General features: G+C 44.8%; 1 protein-coding gene across 1 annotated transcript; it reads right to left on the bottom strand.

Annotated features, from left to right (window-relative positions):
• Positions 1-1,703: 1,703 nt before the first annotated feature.
• Positions 1,704-20,237, bottom strand: LOC148138670 (complement C1q tumor necrosis factor-related protein 3-like). The gene is made up of 4 exons (XM_087981318.1): positions 20,095-20,237; positions 19,937-20,011; positions 8,474-8,567; positions 1,704-3,052 (listed from the first exon to the last, which is right to left on the bottom strand). The coding sequence occupies exons 1-4, from the start codon at positions 20,110-20,112 to the stop codon at positions 2,652-2,654; spliced, it is 588 nt and encodes a 195-aa protein (XP_087837444.1). The 5' UTR covers positions 20,113-20,237; the 3' UTR covers positions 1,704-2,651.
• Positions 20,238-21,662: the final 1,425 nt, after the last annotated feature.

Consider the following 21,662-nt stretch of genomic DNA (forward strand, 5'->3'; position numbering starts at 1 on the left):
AGCTTGGGGGTCTTTTCCGAGATTTCTAGAGGCTTCTAGGAGTATCTGCCTCTCCCTGTAGCTCTGCAGCCGGAACAGGACCGGGCGTGGGCGCTGGTTCGAGCCGGGCCCGCGTATTGCTACCCGGTAGGCCCATTCCACCCTTACCTGGCCTGATCCAGCTTCCAGATTTAAAATCTGTGACAGCCACTGCTCCAGGAATGCTGTAAGCTGGCCTTCCTCTTCCTGCTCGGGAAGGCCCAGCAAACGAATATTTTTTCGACGACCTCGATTATCGAGGTCGTCAATATGATTTTCCAAGGTCCGGACTCGCTGCTCGAGAGTCCGGACCTGATCCACGGCCGATTGAGCGGTTGTCTCCGAGGTCGCGGCCTTTAGCTCCGCCCCTCCGACTCGGCGTTGAATTTCTTCAATTTCACGGTCGTGCTTCTGCAGCGCGGCCGAGAGCGACTGCCAACGATGTCATTGGCTTTTAATATTATCAATATACTCTTGATTGGTGTTTGGTATTTATTGGGGTATCAATTTAAACTGATTGGCCAAATTCAAATTTGTTTTTTTTTTGTCTCCATGCAACCAGATACACTAGCTGCTGGATGAAATGGTGACATTGTATCTTGTTCAGAACACTTGGTGCTGTCAGGTCATTCTACTAGCTTTTAACTTTCTTAAAGGTACAGTACACCCACATCTTCATAATACGAGGGCATATGTTTATGTGTTGGGGGCGCATGTGTGCATGTCAGGGACTCGTATGTGCTTATGTGAATGGGTGGGTGTATGTGTATGTGTCAGGGTGGCGCAACTGCATGCGGGCATGTGTGTTGGAGGGGGACACATGCTCGCAGGTGTATATGTCAGGAGGCCTGTCTGTGTGTGTGCGTGTCAGGGGACAGGTGCATCTATGAGTGTGTGGGTGGGTAAGTCGGCAGCTCTATGACGGAGGGGCATGTCAGGATATGTGTGTGCATCGGGGAGGGCACGTTTCTATGTGTGTGTCTGGGGCGTGTCTGTATGCGGCGAGGATTTGTGCGTGTGTGTATGTTTGGGGGTGATGTGTCTGTGTGTGTGACATGGGGGACTCGCGCATGTGCATTGTGGGGGTGTGAATGCTTATGCCTGTGTGTTCGGGGTTTACGCACGTGTCCATGGGGGTAGGCGGGGTGGATGAGTCTGCAAGTGCATGTGTATCTGGGGGCTCTGTCTGTGTGCATATCGAGACAACGAGTGTGTGTGTGTGTGTGCGCGGGCATACGCTCGGGGGGAAGTATGTGTGTGCGTGTTGGGAGGACACTTGTTTCAGGTGGGGACCCATCTGTGTGTGTGTATATGCTTGTGTTGGGTGACGCGTCTGTGTGTGTGTGTATGTGTGTTTGGGTGGAGTGGATTGGTCTGTGTACCTGTGTGTGTCAAGGGGATGCATCTGTGTGTGAAAAAAGATTTACTTAAAAGCTTTATTGAAATGCTGGAAGAAGCTTTATTGAAAGATCTGATGCACAGAACTACTTGCGTTATTCTAAATTGTCATATCCATACAGACAGGAGAAAGTGAGGACTGCAGATGCTGGAGATCAGAGCTGAAAATGTTTTGCTGGAAAAGCGTAGCATGTCAGGCAGCATCCAAAGAGCAGGAGAATCAACGTATCGGGCATGAGCCCTTCTTCAGGAATTCCTGAAGAGGGGCTCTTGCCCGAAATGTCGATTCTCCTGCTCCTTGGATGCTGCCTGACCTGCTGCGCTTTTCCAGCAACACATTTTCATATCCATACAGACAGGCCTGAGAATCATTCGGCAAACACTAAAACCTGGCCCTTTAAATGAGAGAATTCAATATGTGAAAGCTGCTGTTTACATATAAATGTGTATTTGTTGTGAACAGATTTTGACACCACGTGCGAATGTGGATTCGCCATAAGCTTTACCAGCATGGTGTCAATTCTGCAACTTTTTCTCTCGGTATAGCTCCCACATGGAGAACTTACTTTCAAAGCTTTTCATTGTGATATATTTTTTGCATTGGGATCTGCATCTCCACCATCTCAAAACTGAGTTTGCTTCAACCAATTGAACAGATTTAAAACAGAAGAGGAGAAATAATTTCTATGAAAGGATCATGAATCTGTGGAATTGACTACTGCAGAGTGTGGTGGATTCTGGGACATGGAGTATATTTAAGGAGGTGATAGATAGATAGCTAATTAATAATGGGTGGCGGGTTATGGAGAGTGGGCAGGCAAGTTGAGGCTGAGATGTGATCAGCCATGATTGTATCAAATGGTGGAGCAGGTTCTGGGGCTGAATTGCCTACTCCTGCTTCTAGTTCTTATGTCCTTATATCCTTCCCTCGATCTGACCTTCTTACTTAGTCCCTGTCTCTCAGTGTCTCCCTTATTGTCTGTGCCATTATCTAAAGAGATATTTGTTGACAGGATGAGTTCCTGAAGCATACTATATAGCAGATATTAAGCATTTGTTAATTCATAAGCTCTCTTGGAATCAAATGTGATTCTCAGAGATAAACAGGATATATTTTCCACTATGGTGTCGGTGAGCTTGTTATAAGTGAGCTGTTATGGTAAGGTTTGGCAGGGTGGTCAGAAAATATTGACCCAACACAGAAGTGAAGAATTTATCTCAATCTTTCCGATCCATTACTGAGCAGAACGAGTCAGGAGAAACCCCTGGAAGCTGAGTGATCCTTCCTCACTCCAGAGATTCCCAGAAACTAGCTTGACCCACACCTGGTCTCCTTGGTGAAGATTCAGGATCACAGTTTTGGCTGAGAGCTGGGAACTGTCGCTTGGAAGCACACTATGAATGAGACTGACTATCTTATTGTCCTTGATCAGGGCCACATCTGTCTTTCTACCCCTCCCTGGCAGTGAAGAGTAACTGAAAAAGTACAGCCCACACTTGGGACTTGTGAACTTTCCAGTCTTGCGGCAGTACCCCTGTCCGAGATTCACATTGACGACATCATACACAATCGGATCCACAGGAGTCAGCACATGATTCATTGTGGAGCGCTGCACATCAAAAACCACATCCAATTCTGATAAAATAGAAAATGGACATTTAAAATCATTACTAAAAGCATTTTTCAAACTCCAAATTGAGAGAATTTGCTAATAAAATGTTGGGATGCATTAAAGTTAAGCGCAGACACTAAACAATGAGGAGATGGAGGTGAAAGACAGTCACCTGTACTTCAGCATTGTCATGGCTTTTATAATAAACTATTTTTCTTCACTTGGAAAGTTAAGGTGACCTGGGGATTTTCTGAAACTTTCTGATGCTGTGGATTGTGGTAATGTCAGTATGATTCCTCTCACCTTCCCTTCTCACACCTGAAGATGTTGTGCCTTAATAGGGGACAGATGTATGAGCAGGAGACCTTGACTCCACCCAATTAACCCACCTTCTTGAAGACATTGTGTTGAATAATTAAATGGTACCTCGTCCAGGTGGCCAGGATGAATAAAAAGAGATCATCCACTCTTCCCTCCACCATGCCCACTCTTTGAAATAAGCAGACCCTTCTGCCTCCATCTCTCAGAGACATCATGTGTACCTGCTTAGTGTTAAATTTCTTTTGCCACCAGCCACACTCTGTTGGGCAATGCTAGTTTTGTATTGTAGGCCCAGTTCATTTGGAACTGACTGAGGCTATTCCAACTTATTTCAGTTCATCCCATCTTGTCTGGATGAGATGTGAACCCAGAGCAATGTTATTTCCCATTTCCCTATTCAGGTACAGGTCGTTCCCTTTTGACACCTTAGTTACCTTTCAGCAAAACCTCGTTAAATAGAAAATCGCTTCATATAAATGATGGGACAGGTGGGAAAAATGGGATTGGGATAGACCAGCAAAGACTATCACTCACAGTCACTCAAAAATCACCCAAAAGTCTAACGCAATGTATAGCACAATCTATAACCCTCTCAAAATGAATGCTAACATTACATTGCCTTCCTAACTGCCAACTGAACCTACATGTTAAGCTTAGGAGAATCCTGAACTTGGATTACTAAATCCCTTTGTGCTTCAGATTTCCAAAGCCTTTCCCTATTTGGAAGATTGTGCCTGTATTCTTTCTACCAAAGTGCATAACCTCTCAATATCGCACATTGTCTTCCATCTGCCAGTTCTTTGTCCACTCTCTGTGCTTGTCCAAGTCCTTCTGCAGATTCCCTGTCCCATAACCTGACCCTCCACCCATCTTTGTGTCGTCTGCACGCTTAGCAGCAATGCACTCAGTTCCTCGTCTCGATCGTTAATGTATAATGGGAATAGCTGCCCCTGCAGAACTCCACTACTCACCGGATGTCATCCTGAAAAAGACCCCTTTAATCCCATTCCCTGTTTTCTACCAGTTAGCCAATCCAGTATCCACGCCATTACCTTGCCCCTAACACCCCTGGGCTGTTGTCTTATCTAGCAGCCTCCTGTGTGGCACCTTGTCAAAAGCTTTCTGGGAATCCACATACATCACATCACTGGTTGTCCTGTTTAACTAGCTCATTACCTCCTTGAAGAATTTACCAGACATGCTTGGACAAAGCCTATTTTACAACGTAGGTCTTAGTACTCCATAGTCTCATCCTTTATAACTTACCAATGACAGAGGTCTGGCTGTAATTTCCTGTCTTCTGCCACCCTCTCTTTGTAAAGTGAAGTGTTACGTTAGCCATTTTCTGGACGTCTGGGACCTTCCAGTGATTTTTTTCTGAATGATCTCCTCAGCTGTTCCCTTCAGACCTTGAGCTGTAGTCCATCCAGTCCAGGTGATCTGTCTACCTTCAGACATTTCAACTTCCCTAGCCCCTTTCTCCTTAGTGATGGCCACTGCACTCATCTCTGCTCCCTGACTCTCTTGAAGTTCTGGTCGGCTGCTGGTGTCTTCCACTGTGAAGACTAATGCAAAGTATCTGTGTAGTTCCTCTGTAATTTCTTTGCTCCCCATTACTACTTCTCCAGCTCATTTTCTTGTAGTCCAGTGTCCACTCTTGCCTCTCTCTTACCTTTTATATATCTAAAAGACTCTTGCAATCTTCTTTTATATTACTAGCTAGCTTACTTGAATGTTTCAGCTTCTCTCCCCTTATTGCTTTTTTTAGTTAGCATCTGCTGGTTTTAAAGTCTTCCCAATCCTCTGGCTCCCCACTAATCTGCACCACATGATGTACTTTTGCCTTTGTTTTCATGGTGTACCTGCCTTCCCTTGTCAGCCATGGACACCTTGTCCTCCCTTTAGTCTGATTCTTCTTCCTAGGGATGAATTTCTGCTGTGCCTCCCAAATGACCCCATAAACCCTGCCCTTGCTGCTCTACTGTCTTCCCTGCTTGATTCCCTTCCAATCAACTCTGGCCTGATCCTCCCTCATGTCATTGTACTCTCCTTCAGTCCATTATAATACCATTACGTCTAAATCAAGCTTTTCCCTCTCAAACTATCTCCGGATTTAATTTCTTCCCCACAGACTGACAATTGCTTGGAGGTCTGTACATAACTCCCATTGGGGTCTTTTTATCCCTTTGCGGTTCCTCAATTCTATACAAACACATTCTCTGCCTTCCACCCGCACCCTCCCATATCACTTCTTGCTATTGATTTAGTCTCGATTTTGACGAACAAGGAAATCCTGCTCCCTCCACCCACCTGCCTGTTCTTTCAATAGGATCCATATCCTTCGATATTTCGTTCCCAGCCCTGATCCCCTTGCAGCCATGTCTTTGTAATGGCCACAACATCGTACCCACCGACTGTGGGAAGCTAGTGAAGTGATTGTTGGGCCTCTTGCTGAGATATTTGTATCATCAATAGTCTCAGGTGAAGTGCTGGAAAGACTGGAGGTTGGCTAACGTGGTACCATTTAAGAAGGGTGGTAGGCCAGGACACTATAGACTTCACATCGGTGGTGGGCAGGTTGTTGGAGGGAATCCTGAGGGATAGGGATTGATATGTATTTGGAAAGGCAAGGACTGATTAGGAATAGTCAGCATGACTTTGTATGTGGGAAATCATGTCTCATGAACTTGATTGGGCTTTTTGAAGAAGTAACAAAGAGGATTGATGAGGGCAGAACGGTGGACCTGATCTATGTGGACTTCAGTGAGGCATTCGACAAGTTTCCTCATGGGAGACTGATTCGCAAGGTTAGATCACACAGAACACAGGGAGAACTAGCAATTTGGATACAGAACTGGCTCAAAGATAAAAGATAGAGGGTGGTGATGGAGGGTTGTTTTACAGACTGGAGGCTTGTGACCAGTGAAGTGCCACAAGGATGAGTGCTGGGTCCACTATTTTTCATCATTTATATAAATGCTTTGGACGTGAACATTTGAGCTCCGGTTAGTAAGTTTGCAGATGACACCGAAATTGGAGGTTTAGAGGACAGCGAAGAAGGTTACCTCAGATTACAACGGGATCTTGACCAGATGGGCCAATGGGCTGAGAAGTGACAGCTGGAGTTTAATTCAGATAAATGCGAGGTGCTGCATTTTGGGAAAGTAAATCTTAGCAGGATTTATACACTGAATGGTAAGGTTGTAGGGAGTGTTGCTGAACAAAGAGACCTTGGAGTACAGGTTCATAGCTCCTTGAAAGTGGAGTCGCAGGCTTTCCTTTATTGGTCAGAGCATTGAGTACAGGAGTTGGGAGGTCATGTTGCAGCTGTACAGGACATTGGTTAGGCCGCTTTTGGAATATTGTGTGCAGTTCTGTTCTCCTTCCGATTGGAAGGAATTTGTGAATCTTGAAAGTTTTCAGAAAAGATTTATGAAGATATTGCCAGGGTTGGAGGTTTTGAGCGATAGGTAAAGGCTGAGGAGGCTGATGCTGTTTTCCCTGGAGCGTTGAAGGCTGAGGAGTGACCTCATAGATATCTATAAAATTATGAGGGGCATTGATAGGATAAATAGACAAAGTCTTTTCCCTGGGATGGGGAGTCCAGAAGTAGAAGGTTTTGGATGAGAGGTGAAAGACATAAAAGGGACTGAAGGGGCAATTGTTTCATGCTGAGGGTGGTGCGTGTGTGGAATAAGCTGCAGAGGAAGTAGTGGAGGCTGGTACAATTGCAATAGCCTCACTCTTTGCAACTAGATTCTCAGTTTCCTGACCCACAGGCCGCAATTAGTGAAGATTGGGGACAATATTTCATCCTCACTAACACTCAACACTGGAGCCCTCCAGGGCTGCGTAATCAACCCCTTACTGTACTCACTAATACCCATGACTGCATTGTCAAATACCAGACTATTGCCATTTACAGGTTAGCTGATGCCACCACCATCGTCAGTCAAATCTCAGATGGCAATGAAACAGATTACAGAGGGGAAGTGGAAGACCTAGAAAAATGGTGCACTGAAAAAAACCTAGCTCTCAATGCCAGCAAAACCAAAGAACTCATTATTGACTTTTGGCAGGGTGTTACTCATGCCCCCCTCCACATTAACAGCACAGAGGGAGAGGGAGTGGAGAGTATCAGGCTCCTGGGAGTGGTCATCCACAACTGGCTTTCTTGGATCTTCATGTGGACACACTGGTCACAAAGGCCCAACAATGTCTCTTCTTCCTCAGGCAGCTGAGGAAATTTGACATGAAGGCAAATACCCTTGCAAACTTTTATAGGTGCGCCATCGAGAGCATTCTGTCTGGATGCATCACTACCTGGTATGGCAACTGTACCATTCAAGATCGGAGACAGTTACAGAGAGTGGTGAACTCGGTCTGGACAATCACAAAAACCAACCTCCCATCTATAGAATCCATCCACCAGGCCCGCTGTTAAGAAAAGGCCGCCAGCATTCTCAAAGATCCATCCCATCCTGGCAATGTTTTTCTACAACGTCTACCATCAGGGAGAAGGTACAGAAACCAGAACACACTCATCAGCCAGTTTCGAAGCAGTTACTACTCTACTGTTGTTAGAATACTGAATGTACTCACATACTCTTAACATTCACCTGTACCTGTGTTTTTGTTTTTGCTGCTGGTACCCATTATTTACTTATCTGTGTTACTTAACTCTGTGATCTGCCTATATTGCTCGCAAAACAAAGCTTTTCACTGTGCCTCGGTACACATGATAATAAATTGAATGCGATATTTAAGAGGCATCTGGATGTGTATATGAATCCGAACAGTTTAGTGGGATATGGGCCAAGTGCTGGCAATTGGGACGAGATTAGGTTGGGATATCTGGCCAACACGGACGAGTTGGACTGAAGGGTCTGTTTCTGTGCTATACCTCTCTAATGACTCTAATTCTATCTGTGCTACAAACTCATTGCCCTCGTTCATGTACTGTGTGCGTTTAAGGATAAATATCCCCTTGGTCCTGTGTTGACTGCTCCAATCCCCACAGTTGTCTTCTCATCTTATGTGCCTGAAGCCAGATCCCTGACCCTTTCTGTACTCTGTCTTTTGACTTGTTGCTGAAACTTGTTGGAAACGTTGCATGAACTCACCTTTATTCCAAGCGTAAGTAGATCCGAGCCTGGCTTTTGCTTCTGTGATCAATTTCAGTGGATTATTTAGTTTCATTTCTTCATTTGCAACTCCCTGGAACACAGTGAAAAACTGAAGTTTGTTCTCTGATATGCACAGCTGAAGATCAGCTTTTGCAGGATATTAAATAAAAACAGAAAATACCGGAGAAATATAGCAGGTCAGGTCGCATTTATTGGAGAGAGACACGGAGTTACATTTCAATTCTGATATGGCCCTTCAGAACTGAAAAGTGTTGGAAAGTGATGGTTTTTATGCTGATGACAGAGGGAGAGAAGGAGCAAGAGGAACATACTGTGAGGGTGCCCAAAGCAGAAGACAATGGGGGTTTCAATAATTGTAAAAGAGAGACTGAAATGTCAAATAGTGTTCATGATCAGTTTGAACAGGAGAAAATAGGTCAGCTGTACTGGGCACAAAGCTAAAAAGACAGGGAGGGGGGTATAATGTGTGTTCACAGTTTGTAATTGTTGAATTCCATGTTGGGTCCTGAAGGCTGTAACATATCTATCGAGGTAGAAAATGAGATACTGTTCCTCCAGGTTGTGTTGAGTTTTGTTGAAACAATATAGCAGGCCCAGGACAGTCACATCAGCATGGGAGCAAGATGGTTTATTGAAATGACAAGGAACTAGAAGGTCAGAATCATTCTTACAGACAAAGCAAAGGTGTTCAGCAAAGTAGTCACCCTGCCTGCTTTTGGTCTCATCAATATCACGGGGAGAGTGGGGATGAGGAATTGATAGGAATGATGGAAGAGTGAACCAGGGAGGGAGTGATCCCTGGGAATGCTCATCGTGGAGAGGAGGGAATGATGTTGCTGGTAGCATCTTGTGAGAGGTTCAGGAAATGGTTGAGGATGGTCCTTTGAATGCAGGAGACTGGTGGAGTGGAAACTGAGGACAAAGGAAGGTCCTGAGGAACGTTGCTGAACAAAGCGATCTTGGAGTGCAAATTCATAGCTCCTTGATAGGATAGTGAAGAAGGTGTTTGATATGCTTTCTTTTATTGGTCAGAGCATCAAGTATAGGAGTTATTGTGGCTGTAAGGACAGTGGTTCGGCCACTTCGCAATACTGTGTGCAATTCTGGTCTCTCTTGTATGGGAAACATGTTGTGAAACTTGAAAGGGTTCAGAAAAGATTTACAAGGATTTGAGCCAGAGGTAATGATTTGCGCTCTAGGGAGAGGCTGATTAGACTGGGGATATTTTCCCTGGAATGTTGGAGGCTGAGGAATGACCTTTTAGAGGTTTATGTTGATAAAATCATGAGGGACATGGATAGGCTAAATGGACAAAGTCTTTTCCCTGGGTTGGGGGCGGGGGTTGGGTTGTGGGGTGGGGGTGGGGCGCGGGGAGGTGGCGGAGAGTCCAGAACTACAGGCCATAGGTTTAGGGTGAGAGGGGAAAGATTTAACTGGGACCTCAGGGGCAAGTTTTCCAAGCAGAGGGTGGTACATGTATGGAATGAGGAAATGGTGGAGGATGATATAATTACAACATTTAAAAGGCATCTGGATGGGTATATGAAAAGGAAGGGTTTAGAGCTTATGGGCAAAGTGCTGGCCAATGGGACTAGATGAGATTAGGATATCAGGTCAGCATTGACATGTTGGCCTGAAGGGTCTGTTTCCATACTGCACAGGTGTATGACTCTATGACTATCGTTATTCTGGGAAGACGGAGAAGAGGTGGAGGTAGAATTATGGGAAATGGATTGGACCTGACTGAGAACCCTGTTTCCCCCCCCCCCCATGGTGGTGAGGAATCTTTGCTTGAGGATAAAGGAGTGCACGCTGTGGAAGGTGGCATTATGAGAACAGGTCCTGCAGAGGAACAGGACAAATGGAATGGAGTCCTTTCAACAGCAGGGTATGAGGAGGTGTTAACTGTAGGGGGTTGGAGAGGTTGTAATGGGTATTGGTGGGCAACCTCATATCAAAAAAAAGAAAAATCAAAATTGAGGAAGGGAAGGGGAGTGTCAGAGATAGACCAGGCAAAGGTGAAAGAAATATGGAAGTTTGAATCAAAACTTATATTTTTTTTCCAATTCCAGATGAGAGCGTTAGTGATCATCAGTGTATTGGAGAAAGAGTTGTGAGAGGGGGCCCTGAGTTGGACTGGAACAAGAAATGTTTCACAGACTCAACAAAGGGACAGGCAGAACTAGGACCCATGCAGGTGTCCTTATCCACTCCCTTGACCTGGAGAGTGAGATGAGTTAAAGGATACCTTTTTTAAAGTGAGAACAAACTCAGCCAGATGATAGAGTGTGGTGCATGATGGGAACTGTTGAGGCCTCCTTTCAAGAAAGAAGCAGAGTGCCTTTAGACCATCCTGATGTGTCGAGGGATTGCACATCTGTGGTGACGAGGAAGCAGCTCAGTCCAGGAAACAGGAAATTGTGGGACTAATGTAAAATATCAGAAGAACCATAAATGTAAGTGTGAAGAGACTGACCAAGGGAGAAAAAGTAGAGTCAAATATGAAGACCTGATTTCAGAGGGGCAGGAGCAGGGTGAGAAATGGGTCAATTCTGTTTGTGAAGTCTGGGAAGGACGGTAGAAGCAGGCTTTGAGGCCCTGAAAGATATTTCATCTCCTGAGAGAATCTATCGGTTTAGTTTTAAACCGAGGGGGCTCGGTTTAAAACTGAAGGTTTCCCACTGAAGATCGATCAAGGAGAATTTATTCTCTTGAGGATTGTAGGTGTTTTTGGTGGTTGTTGCATTCTCTCCCCAGTGAGCAATGGAGGCACACTTATTAAATATATACCAGGCTGAGTTAGACAATGACAGAAATTGCTGGAGAAACTCAGCATGTCTGGCAGCATCTGTGAAGAGAGAAAAAGTTAATGTTTTGAGTTCAGTGACCTTTCCTCAGCTATTCATACATCAACATGTCACTAGTACCTCTGTACCAATGCTGTATTGGGTGGAGGGTGAAATATATTTTCTTGATGAACACAATTTGCTATTTCTCCCACAAAGTTTCAGATGTTCATCCAGATACTAATTCTCTGCCTGTGTGATAAATTATATATTTTCTGTGGACAAGGTAACTAGATTAAGAAGGGATATGTTGTTGCAAAATGATTAATTTATTGATGAGAGTTTTAAATTGGTGGTGTGGCGGTGCTTGGAGCTAATTGGTAAGTTACGACAGGATTGGTGGGTGATTGGCGTGCTGATAGAGGTGGGAGGAGGCCAATTTGGAACAATAGCACTGTTAGAAACAAACTCAATAAAATTAGCTGAGACCACTAAAAGCTGGAAACAAGGCAATTTATTTACGAACTTGCAAGTAAGGGCTTCAGATGCATTAGGCAAATGAGCCCTGAGCATTTGAACATGTACATAATTATACCCTTGGTGCTGCATGAGATCACTTCTCCCACCCCTTTATCCTACCTATTGGCTTAAAGGCCACTACGTAACTTCTCTTTATCTAAATTAAACTCCCCTTCTGTTTTCTGGAATATACGCTGTAACTGTCTTGCAAAGCCACTATCACATGTTAAGTTAGTGGTTTTGCATTCTTCTCCTTTTCCAAGTGCACAAGAAGATTGCTATTCTTATCATTTCCTTGCAACTGTCCTCAGCGTTATGTCTGCTTATTGTTCCTCTTTCTGGTACACACATACCCTTATCTACTAGAAACTTAATAATTGAGCTTTTACTCTTGCAATTCTTAGCTTGTCAGCAGTATTAGCTTTCTGCAAAAGCAACATACTTCTCAATTTCTCACAACTTCCTTATTTCTTAGTTCGTTATTTCTGAGTATAACCTCGCTTGAGGAATTGCAAAATGCTAACACTAGCTTTTACTCATGTAAGCACATTTAAATTCTTTTAGTACTTTAAACAAACTCAATTCTTTACAGAAACAACATTCTTTATAGGTATCTCTCACAGCACCCTACATTGAAATGTCATTCTCTTTCAAGTAAAGGCCAGCATTCCGTTTGCCTTCCTTATTTCCCACTGAACTTGGATATATTTGTGATTTATGGAAGAGGACTCCTGAATCCCTCTGTTCTGTAGCTTTCTGCAGTTCTTTCCCGATTTAAGTATTCAGCTCCTTTATTCTTCCAGTCAAAGGGCATCACCTTACATTTTCCACCTGCCAAATGTTGGGCCACTCACGTAACCTGTCTGTATCCCTCTCCAAATTGTTTGTGTCATCCTCACTGATTGCCTTCCCAATTATTTTTAGCCCCATTTGCAAATTTAGCTTCAGGATATTCACTTTCTCCATCCAAGTCATGAAGAAGCACGGGAAATAATTGTGGTGCCAGCACTGATCTCTGTGGCAGAGGTGGAGAGCATTTGTGTGTGAGAGGGGGGAGGGGGTGGGGTTGGGGGGAGGTGGGGAGGAGGGGAGAGAGAGAGAAACGAGAGTATATGTGTCTGTCTGTGAGTGGGCATGACAGTGTGAGAGAGGGTGCACTTCCAATCTAACTGATTAAAGACTGAAAAGTCATCTAGGTTTGCTCAATACATTTGCATCAGTTGTATGACTGATCTTTTGTTTATAAATTCTGTGTCTGATATATCATCCCTCACCAGCACCTGAAGAAGGGGCAAGGCTCTGAAAGCTTGTCTTTTCAAACAAACCTGTTGGACTATAACCCAGTGTCGTGTGAGTTTTGACTTTGTCCACCTCAGTCTCACACCAGCACCTTCACATCACGGCTTATGTTGTAAAGTAGTGTAATGTGTGATACCTCATTAAACACCTCCTGAAAATCCAATTGTATAACATCCACTGCTTCTCCTTTATCTGTCCTGCTTGTTGCTGCCTCAAAGAATTCTAGTAAAATTGTGAGGCACAATTTCCCCTTTGTGTGGCCATGCTACCTCTGCTTGAGCTGTTCTGCATTTTGAAATGGTCTGCTATTACATCCTTTATATTGCAGCAATATTTCTCCAGGAGCAATATCAGTTCAACTAACTGGTCTATAATTATCTGTTTTTTTTTTTGTTTACCCCCTTTCCTTTTTAAATAAAGGTGTCACATTGACAGTTTCCTAATCCTCTGGGACTTTTTCAGACTTGAAGAATTCCTGGAAGATTCCTACCAGTGTGTCCACTATCTCTGTAGCTGCTGTCTTTAATGTCTTGAGAAGCATTCCATTAGGCCTATGGACTTTATTAGTCTTTAGCCCTGGTAGTTTCTCCAGCACCTCTTCTCTTTCGATAATTCTAATATTTCCGAGTCACTGAATCAAACGGCACGGAAATAGACCCTTTGGTACAATTCTTCCGTGCTGAAAATGTGTTGCTGGAAAAGCACAGCAGGTCAGGCAGCATCCAAGGAACAGGAGAATCGACGTTTCGGGCATAAGCCCTTCTTCAGGAATGAGGAAAGTGTGTCCAGCAGGCTAAGATAAAAGGTAGGGAGGAGGGACTTGGGGGAGGGGTGTTGGAAATGCGATAGGTGGAAAGAGGTCAAGGTGAGGGTGATAGGTCAGAGTGGGGTGGGGGTGGAGAGGTCAGGAAGAAGATTGCAGGTTAGGAAGGCGGTGCTGAGTTCGAGGGATTTGACTGAGACAAGGTGGGGGGAGGGGAAATGAGGAAACTGGAGAAATCTAAGTTCATCCCTTGTGGTTGGAGGGTTCCCAGGCGGAAGATGAGGCGCTCTTCCTCCAACCGTCATGTTGCCATGTCTGGCGATGGAGGAGACCAAGGACCTGCATGTCCTTGGTGGAGTGGGAAGGGGAGTTGAAGTGTTGGGCTACGGGGTGGTTGGGTTGGTTGGTCCGGGTGTCCCAGAAGTGTTCTCTGAAACATTCTGCAAGTAGCCGGCCTGTCTCCCCAATACAGAGGAGGCCACATCGGGTGCAGCGGATGCAATAGATGACATGTGTGGAGGTGCAGGTGAATTTGTGGCGGATATGGAAGTGTCCCTTGGGGCCTTGGAAGGAAGTAAGGAGGGAGGTGTGGGCGCAAGTTTTACATTTCTTGCGGTTGCAGGGGAAGGTGCCGGTAGTGGTGGTTGGGTTGGTGGGGGGTGTGAACCTGACGAGGGAGTCACGGAGGGAGTGGTCTTTTCGGAATGCTGATAGGGGAGGGGAGGGAAATATATCCCTGGTGGTGGGGTCCGTTTGGAGGTGGCGGAAATGACGGCGGATAATACGCTGGACATGGAGGTTGGTGGGGTGGTAGGTGAGGACCAGTGGGGTTCTGTCCTGGTGGCGGTTGGAGGGTCGGGGCTCATGGGCGGAGGAGCGGGAAGTGGAAGAGATGCGGTGGAGGGCATCGTCGACTACGTCTGGGGGGAGATTGCGGTCCTTGAAGAAGGAGGCCATCTGGGTTGTACGGTTTTGGAACTGGTCCTCCTGGGAGCAGATGCGGCGGAGACGAAGGAATTGGGAATATGGGATGGCATTTTTACAGGAGGCAGGGTGGGAGGAGGTGTAGTCTAGGTAGCTGTGGGAGTCGGTCGGTTTATAGTAAATGTCCGTGTCGATTCAGTCACCCAAGATAGAAATGGAAAGGTCGAGGAAGGGGAGGGCGGAGTCTGAGACGGTCCAGGTGAATTTGAGGTCGGGGTGGAAAGTGTTGGTAAAGTGGATGAACTGTTCAACCTCCTCGTGGGAGCACAACTGAACTGACTGAACTGGTCCTCACCCTGAAACTGACTGAACTGGTCCTCACCCTGAAGCTTCTTCCTTTCCCGCCGTACCAACCAGTACCCTTCCACCGACACCCTCCTTCGACTGACTGAACTGGTCCTCACCCTGAAACCCACGCCCTCCACCTCCTCCATGATTTTCGCTTCCCCGGCCCCCAACGTCTTATCTTCACCATGGACATCCAGTCCCTGTACACCTCCATCCCCCATCACGAAGGACTTAAAGCCCTCTACTTCTTCCTTTCCCGCCGTACCAACCAGTACCCTTCCACGGATACCCTCCTTCGACTGACTGAACTGGTCCTCACCCTGAAACACTTTTTCCTCTACAATTCTTCCGTGCCATCCAAGTTTAGCAAATGACATTAGTCCTATTTCCTCTCCTGCTTTTGTCTGGTGAACATTTCGTAATTTTGGAATGATATGAATGTTTTTTACTATGAAAACAGGTGCAAAGTAGTTATGCAACTCCTCTACTATTTCCTGGTTTCCAGTTATTATTCCCCCAACCACATTCTCGAAGGGGCTTATCATCTCTCTGGTTCATAAAGGAGCTTTAGCTGGCGATCTTGATAGTGCTTGCAGGTTTGCCCACAAAGTTTATTTCCTCATTCTTCATTTTTTTTGATGGTTGGTGTGAGGCTGAGCTGGGCACGGGCAGGAGATGATCAGTCAGATTTCTGATTGGAGAAATGTCGGTGTGTGGACATTATGTAAACCTGTCTCTTACTTCCTGAGCTCCGCATTCAGCCCCTTTAGGATAGAATGCAAGTAATCTCACATGTTCCTAGAATTATAGAATTTGGTCAGTGCCAAAGGAGACCATTTGGACGATTCAGTTTTGTGTCAACTCTCTGAATGAATGTCTTACTGGTGCCATTTTCCTAGCTTCGGCCCCATAACTTCACACTTTTTATTGGACAGTTTTCTTGCACACGTCATGGGTACATATGATGAAAATCCAGTTAATTTAATTAATTTGGATATATGGCAAATCCTATGGGAACACTTAAGGGAGTGTAATAGGAGGACATGGGAAAAGGAGGGGGCAGCTGGAAGGGGAGACAGGAAATACAAAGGGTCAGAGTGAATAGGCAACATAGGGAGAGGGCACAAAGATTTGCAGAAGAAACGATACAGAGGGAGAAAGGAAATGGAGAGAGTTCAAGGTACAGCAAGAGGTAGCTGAAGACTTGGCCACCAATGGTGAATCAATTAAAATGAGGGTTAGGGTTTGGCCAAAGAGGCCAGTATTAAATGAGCACAGATATCTTAGAACATTGTGGGCTGGAGGATATTACAGAAATAGGAAGGAACAAAGTCATGGAAGGATTTGAAAACAGGGATGAGAATTTATAAATGAATGTGTTCCTTCACTTGGAACCAGAGGAGGTGAGCAAGCCCGTGGGTGGCAGGACTTTGTGAGATTCAGGACATGAGAGTGTGGATGAGGAGTGCATGGAAATAGGCAATTCTAGAGGGAGCAAAGGTGTGGCTGAGAGTTTCAGCAGCAAATGAGCAGGGAATGTTGGTGGTGAAATGATGGAGGTGGAAATAAATAATCTTGATGAGTGTGTGGATATCTGATCAGATATGGGCGGCATGGTGGCACAGTGGTTAGCACTGCTGCCTCATAGTGCCAGACACTGGGTTCAATTCCCACCTCAGGCAACTGTCGGTTTGGAATTTGCACATTCTCCCCGTGTCTGTGCGGGTTTCCTCCGGGTGCTCCCACAGTTAAAAAGAAAATATGCAGGTTAGGTGAATTGGCCATGCTAAATTGCCTGTAGTGTTAGATGTAGGGGAATGGGTCTGGGTGGGTTGCTCTTCGGAGGGTCGGTGTGGACGTGTTGGGCTGAAGGGCCGTTTCCACACAGTAAGTAATCTAATATTCAACTTGAAAACCATATTTTTTGAAAAACTATTTTCTTGAGATGTATATATCACTGGCAAGGCCAACATTTGTTGCCTATCCGTAACTGAGCTTGAAGTAAGTGGCTTGTTTCCCCATTTCAGAGGGCAGTTCAGAGTCAGAGTTGAGGTGAGTTTGGAGTCACATGTTCCTCAGAACAGGAGATTGTCTGAGAAGGCATTAGTGAACCAAATGTGTTCTTTTCATGATAATCACTGAGGTTTCCCCAGAGCTGAGGTGAGGGGTATTGATAGAGTTAATGGGAGTTGTCTTTTCCCGAGGATGGGGGATTTCAAGACTAGGAGGCACATTTTTAAGTTGGGAGGAGAAAGATTTTTAAAAGGCATGGGTGGATGCTTTTTCTTTACCACAGAGGTTGGTTCATGTGTGGAATGAACTTCCTGAAGAAGTGGTGGATATGGGTACCATTAGAATGTTTAAAAGATATTTGGATAAGTACATGCATAGGAAAGGTTTGGAGGGATATGAGCCAGGAGCAGCAGGTTGGGACTAGTTTAGTTTGGGATTATGTTTGGCAAGGACTGGTTGGATCGAAGGGTCTGCTTCTGTGCGGTATGGCTGTATGACGCAATATAGAAATTGAATTCAAATTCCACCTTCTGCTATGGTGGAATTTGAACCGTGATCCTGAGAACATTAGCTTGGACCTCTGGATAACCAGTTCAATAACATATAACCATCTCCTCCCTAAACATACATGTGTAGCTGGTACCCAGGCTGTGAACAGGGTAGTTCAGCCTCAAACAGCTACCAGACAGAAGAATGGAGCTGGTAAGTCAACACTGAAGTTTGTCACAAGGATTAAAAGATAGGAGCTTTTGATTCCTGTCATTTAGTTGGAAGCAATGTTTGCTGATATGGTACTGGATATCAGACAGTCTGACAGTTTAGAAGTGATGAGGGTATCGAGAGGTGAAGATGGGGTGGAGCTGGGAGTTGTCGGTGTGGAGATTGATGTGTTTTCAGATGATATTTAGAAGCATCAGGTAGATATGAAAGAGCCCATCGAGCCCGTGGTGTTAGAGGTAAGGTATGAGTATGGATAGAAGATTTCTTTCTGCCTGACAACCAGAGAGTGGGGATAAAAGGGTCGTTCTCAGGATGGAAGCTGGTGACTAGTGGAATTCTGCAAAGGTCAGCGTTGGGACGACAACTTTTCATGTTTTACATTAATGGTCTGGATGCAGGAACTGAGAGCATTCTGGCTAAGTTAGCAAATGATACAAAGGTAGATGGAGGGACAGGTAGTGTTGAGAAGGCTGGGACTCTGCAGAAAGATTTAAACAGGTTAGGAGAGTGGGCAAAGAAGTGACAGATAGAATATAATGTGGGAAAGTGTGAGGTCATGCACTTTGGTAGGAAGGATTGAGGCATAGACTAATTTCTAAATGGGGAGAGAATTCAGAAATCTGAAGTGTAAAGGGACTTGGAAGTCCTAATCCAGAATTGTGTAAAGGTTAACTTGCAAGTTGAGTCGGTAGTTAGGAAGGCAAATGCAATATTGGTTTTTATTTCAAGAGCACAAACATAAAAGCAGGGATGTAATTCAGAGGGTTTGTACATTTCTGGTCAGACCATAATTAGAATATTGTGAGCAGTGTAGGGCCCCTTATCTCTATCTTGGGAGTGGGGCCAGACGAGGTTCACAAGCATGATCTCAGGAATGAAAAGCTTAACATAGAGTTATAGAGATGTACAGCACGGAAATAGACCCTTCGGTCCAACCCATCCATCCCATATGAGGGATGTTGAAACTCTGGGCCTATACTCAATGGAGTTTTGAAGGATGTGGGATCTAATTGAAATTTACAGAATACTGAAAGGCTTGGCAAGAGTGGGTGTTAAGAGAATGTATCCATTAGCATTTGAGACTGGGACCAGAGGGCACAGCCTTAGAGTAAAGGGAAGGCATTTCAGAACAGAGATGAGGAGAAACTTCTTCAGTCAGAGAGTGGTGAATCTATGAAATTCATTGCCAAAGAAGGCTGTGATAGCTAGGTTATTGAGTCTATTAAAGACAGAGATAGAGATAGGTTCTTAATTGTTAAAGGGATAAAAGGTTATGGGGAGATGGTGGGAAAATGGGGTTGAGAAACTTCTCAGAGTCTAGATTAGAGTGGTGCTGGAAAAGCACAGCAGGTCAGGCAGCATCCGAGGAGCAGGAAATTCGATGTTTCAGGCAAAAGCCCTTCATGAGGAATTAGGTGCCTGCAGAGTGGAGAGATAAATGAGATGGGGGTGGGGGTGGAGAGAAAGTAACAATAGGTGAATGGGGATGGGGCTGGAGGAGATGACCTGGGGGTTGCAGTGAGAGAGACACTCACTGAGATTCTTGTAGAGAGAGGAGGAAAACTTCTTCAAGGCAGTGAGTCTCTCTCTCTCACTGCAACCCCCAGATCATCTCCTCCATCTCTCCACTCTGCAGGCACCCTGCCTCTCGTCTGTGGAATTCTTTACCACATAAGGCTCATGAGGCTGTTGCATTAAAAATGTATCTCTGTCCTGAATGTGATTAAGGGTTATGGGAAAAAGGCAGAAATGTTGAATTGAGGATTAGCAGATACACTACTATCTCCTTGAATGCCGGAGCAGACTCTGTGGGTGAATGGCCTATTTCTATTCCTATGGCTTATGAAAACACTTTATATGATCGACAAAGGTCTGGCATTAAATTACTAAGCAAATCCAGACACGTATCTATACAGCCATGTGAATCAAGGGGAAATATGTAAAAAGGAACAGGGAAATATAACAGTCAGGCAAAGGAAACACAAATGGAGAGGAAACACAGGGAAATAAACATGCAAGATAAAGGGAGAATTGGACAGACACATTCAATTAGTATGTTATCGGTACCTGAAAATCTTCCTGTATATTTTCCAAGGCATACATCTGATAGATACAGTGAAACAGGATTAAACACAGGTTTCCCTGAAACAAAGAAATGTTCTGTTAAGTAAGATAGAAGGAACCCAGTATGCAAACCATCAACAGTCATTGCTACTTGAACCTACCAATCCAAACGAAGTCATTCTTATTGACTTTGAGACCAACGTGCCTTGCCTTCAACTTGTTCTGAACCGAAAGATGTTCAGCCTCTGCTGGACCTCCAGATTTTACAGACCTTAGCTCTTTATCCCCTTTCTCTTTCTGCAGTTTCCTGTTCCTTCCTTCAGATTTTATAAAGAATAGTGCCGAAGCCACAGCCCACCATTTAATGTCATTCAAATCTTGATAAACATGCAGATGTTGAAACCAAAACACCCACATTCATGGCCTGCAAATTCCAGTAACTTAAGATGTTGTCTTCAGTAGCAACTCAGTGCTGTTCAGTTCGAGGATTCTTCTGTCAAGTGTAACATTCAGTTTCTCTTGACAGTGTTTTTGTCCTTGTAGTATTTTTCAATACATGAAGATGATCTTTGCTGCCATGAATCCTCTCCAACTGTTCCTCCAATCAAATACCATACACCATATACTGTTTATCCTCCTGCATCTCTATTGTGCTGACAATTTAGATTCATTGCTCCAACTCCCAGTCAAACTCAGTTTTCCAGAGTGTGGTCAGGAGAAGAGTACAGCACTCAATCAGGAAAAGTCAGGAATTTGGAAGAATGGGAATTTGGTACAGGGGAGGGAGGAAATAGTGCAATGTATGTCAAAGAAGAACTAGCTCCCAAGTGCAGCAGGTGTTAGGGAAGGTGAATAGAATGTTGGTTTTATCTCAAACGGAATGGAGTATAAAAATCGTGACGTCTTACTCAAACTGTGCAACGCAGTAGCTAAACCTCTCCTAGAATAGAAATACTTCAGAATAAACCTGTTGGACTGTAACCTGGTGTTAGGTGATATTTAATTTTGCCCACCATAGTCCAACACCACCTTGCCATAGAATACTGTGGACAGTTTTGTTCCCTTATCTAAGGAAAGATATGCTTACATTAGAGATGGCACGGTGAGTGTTCAACACGTTTATTGTGGGCATGGAGGAATGTTCTTATGAGGAGAGGTTGAGTAGGTTGGGCCTGTACTGATAAAAGGTTCTTGCGGGGGGCTTGACAGGGTAGATGCTGAAAGGTTGTCTCCCCTTGTGGGACAATATAAGACCAGAGGGCAGAATTTCAGAGTAAGGCTTTGCCCGCTTCAGACAGTGATGAGGAATAACCTCTGTCAGTACTTGGAACTCTTTACATCGGGGTTTGGATGCTGTGTCGTTAAGGCTGAGATTTTTCATCAGCCAGGGAAGCGAGGATTAATGGGGAAAAGGCAGGAATATGGAGTCGTGAATTCTGTTCTGAAGATGGGTCACTGGACCTGAAATGTTGACTCTCCTTTCTCTCCACAGATGCTGCCAGACTACTGAGTTTCTCCAGCTGTGTCTGTTTTCCTTTCCGATTTCCAGCATCTGCAGTTTGTGGTTCTGAATTCCTAAGGAAAAACAATCCGATCAGCCACGATCTCACTGAGTGGTGGAGTAGGCTTAATGGGCCAAATGAGCAACTTCAGCTTTTCCATTTTCTGGTCTTTTGGTCCATTGGTTGGAATTGTATCGAGCACACACAGGGAGGGAGTTGTTGTTCCG

This window comes from Chiloscyllium plagiosum, unplaced genomic scaffold (assembly GCF_037043375.1).
Source record: "Chiloscyllium plagiosum isolate Xiang-an unplaced genomic scaffold, Cpla_swu_hap1 HiC_scaffold_39, whole genome shotgun sequence".
Classification (NCBI taxonomy): Eukaryota; Metazoa; Chordata; class Chondrichthyes; order Orectolobiformes; family Hemiscylliidae; genus Chiloscyllium; species Chiloscyllium plagiosum.